We start from the raw sequence: 2,352 nt of genomic DNA on the forward strand, positions 1-2,352 counted from the left end.
CCACAAGGAAGTTATAAAAATACCTGTAAAAACATTGAAAAGGCTCTTTAAAATCCTGGAATGAAAAATTCTGAAGTATAAATTATGATACAGCTTCTATGATTTGCAAATAAAGAATAAAACAAATTCTACAAGTTGGAATTTCTGAATGATTTTGGCAGGAATTTACCAGAAGGAGCCAGAACATCAAACCTTAACAATTTTCTATTTTCATCCCAATTGAGTTTTTGAAAAGCTGTATAATCTGTTGACAGGTATAGTCCACATACGAACTTGCTTCTGCTGTTAATGATGAAGTCAATCTGAAGGACAGAGATTTGTACGCTGGATGCGCCAGGCTCTTCCATGCAACTGACTGGTCTTCTCTTATTTTTTCCATCATGTTTTAAATAAAAGTAAATATATATATGGTAAAAAATTTAAATGGTACAAGAAGATTTAAAATAATCAGTAAATATCCTTTTTGCCCATAACCTAGAAAATCTGATGTCTTCCAAATCATCAGTCACATGAATAATTTGCAAAGTGAAGTCACCCTTAGAGTCTCTTCATCTGAAAATTATTCTCAGGATTTCTGGAATGTGTTGATTCTCTCAAATATTACCTCTGTTACAGAGGAAAGCCATGCAGTCTTCTTCTAAAAAAAAACTAACTAGGAAAGCAACTCGCACGCTCTGCTCCAAGAGAGCAAGTCCAGGCAACACCTTGTACTCCGTGGATCTGGTCCTGGCTACAGGCAGGGGCTCTGGTATCAACTAGAGACTCGGGCGGGTGGCCAGAGCTCAGCCAAGCCCTTCCTGAATGCCTCGGATCCTCCGGGCCAGCTGCACATCCTTTGGGAAGAGCGTGACGCGGCCGGCGTGTAAGGAGAGGAGATAGGCATCCTCGAAGAGATGAACTAGAAACGCTTCTGCCGCCTCTTGTAGGGCCAACAGGGCCTGGGCTTGCCAATTGAAGTCCACACCACGAGTGAATTGAACACATATTTCTCTTGCCAGGCGGCAGAAGGGGGTCTTTCTTAACAGCAGGTGTGTGGTCTTCTGAAGAGTTCGGATCTCCTTCAGGATTCCGTATCTCCGGCGAGCAGGTGAACGGGAGGACGTGCCTAAGGACGGGGCCGGCCGGCGGGCGGCGGGAGCCGGGCTCGCTGGGCGCCTCCTTGGTGTTTCGGGCTTGCGGCTCCCGCGCGGGCCCATGGCGGGCGCGCAGGGCTGCGGCCCCGCGGCTCCTTCTAGATCTTCTGGGTCCGGGGGCAGAGGCTAGAGGGCCGGGACGACCCGGCCGCGTGCCCCGGCTGGGTGCTGTTCGAATTGCCCGCACCCTTCCCTTGATCTTTAATGCTCAACATGACCCTGCCCCAGCCCATATGCCCCAGCTTGCGCTGGCCACCACCCCAGCAGGCCACCCCCTCTCCTTGTCTCTGCATTTCTACACTGTGACACTGGGTAAAGTGGAAAAAAGCCAGGTAGAAGAACTAGGTCCAAATAGCAACTCTGTTACCTGCTATGTGACCTTGAGCAGTCACATAACCTCTCTAAGTCTCCCTTTCCTCAGCTGTAAAGTGAAGAAAGGTCTAAGGCCTGAGGTCAGCCTAGTGCCTACCCGTCACACTGTAGGCTAATGAATGTGCAATATTTGAAGGAAAGAAGAGAGATATTTATTGTGTCTCCAATTCATGCCAGACCTTAAGAAAGACACTGGGGACAATGTGTGAACACTCTGTTTTCCTGGAGATTTTTCTCAAATGGGCTGCGGATATGATTAATCGCAGCAGGAGGTGAAGTAACCAGGACTTTTGTAACTGTGGGCAGGATTTCTCCTGAGCTAATGGCCTTGGGCCAGGAATTCAGGTGACGAAGCGCCCAAATGTGACAGAAGAGGAGAGGAGACTTCTCATCCCCAAGGCCCTCCCAAGCCCCTGACCCGCACCCCAACCCCGACCCCATTCACTCAGCTTCAATGGTGGGAGCCTGAATCTGCTTTTCAGGCTTCCCTGGTTCTCCCTGGCAGCACGAGCACTTAGCAATTGGAGGAAGCAAGGCTGGGGCCTTGCAGAGAGGGCCGGTGAGAGGAGAGGCCTTTATAGGCGTCACCCGTGCAGTGAGGCCCAGCCCAGTGGCCCTTGGCAACACCCCAGCCTCAAGTGGGCCCCTTGGCAGGAGGACCTGGCTGGGCCTCTCTCCGGCCACTCTCTGTGGGACGAAGGGCTGAGCAAACGAGCCCCAGTCTCTCTGGTCCTGTCTGAACTCTCCACCTGTCTCTGCTTCTCAAACCCACACACACTTGATCACAAAAGGAGTAGGTGGGAGCGGAGAGGGGTCAAGGGTTAACCAGAGGCCCTTCAGCAATCAC

At 50.6% G+C, this 2,352-nt stretch overlaps 1 protein-coding gene across 2 annotated transcripts; it reads right to left on the bottom strand.

The window, feature by feature from the left end:
- Positions 1–752: 752 nt before the first annotated feature.
- Positions 753–1,196, bottom strand: LOC122424032 (histone H3-like centromeric protein A). Of its 2 annotated transcripts, XM_043441641.1 has the most exons (2): positions 996–1,196; positions 753–917 (listed from the first exon to the last, which is right to left on the bottom strand). In XM_043441641.1, the coding sequence occupies exons 1-2, from the start codon at positions 1,194–1,196 to the stop codon at positions 783–785; spliced, it is 336 nt and encodes a 111-aa protein (XP_043297576.1). In that variant the 3' UTR covers positions 753–782. The 2 variants fall into 2 exon arrangements, with proteins under 2 accessions (XP_043297576.1, XP_043297575.1); XM_043441640.1 differs by having other exon boundaries at positions 753–1,196.
- Positions 1,197–2,352: the final 1,156 nt, after the last annotated feature.

Source organism: Cervus canadensis, chromosome 21, assembly GCF_019320065.1.
Source record: "Cervus canadensis isolate Bull #8, Minnesota chromosome 21, ASM1932006v1, whole genome shotgun sequence".
In the NCBI taxonomy this organism is placed as follows: Eukaryota; Metazoa; Chordata; class Mammalia; order Artiodactyla; family Cervidae; genus Cervus; species Cervus canadensis.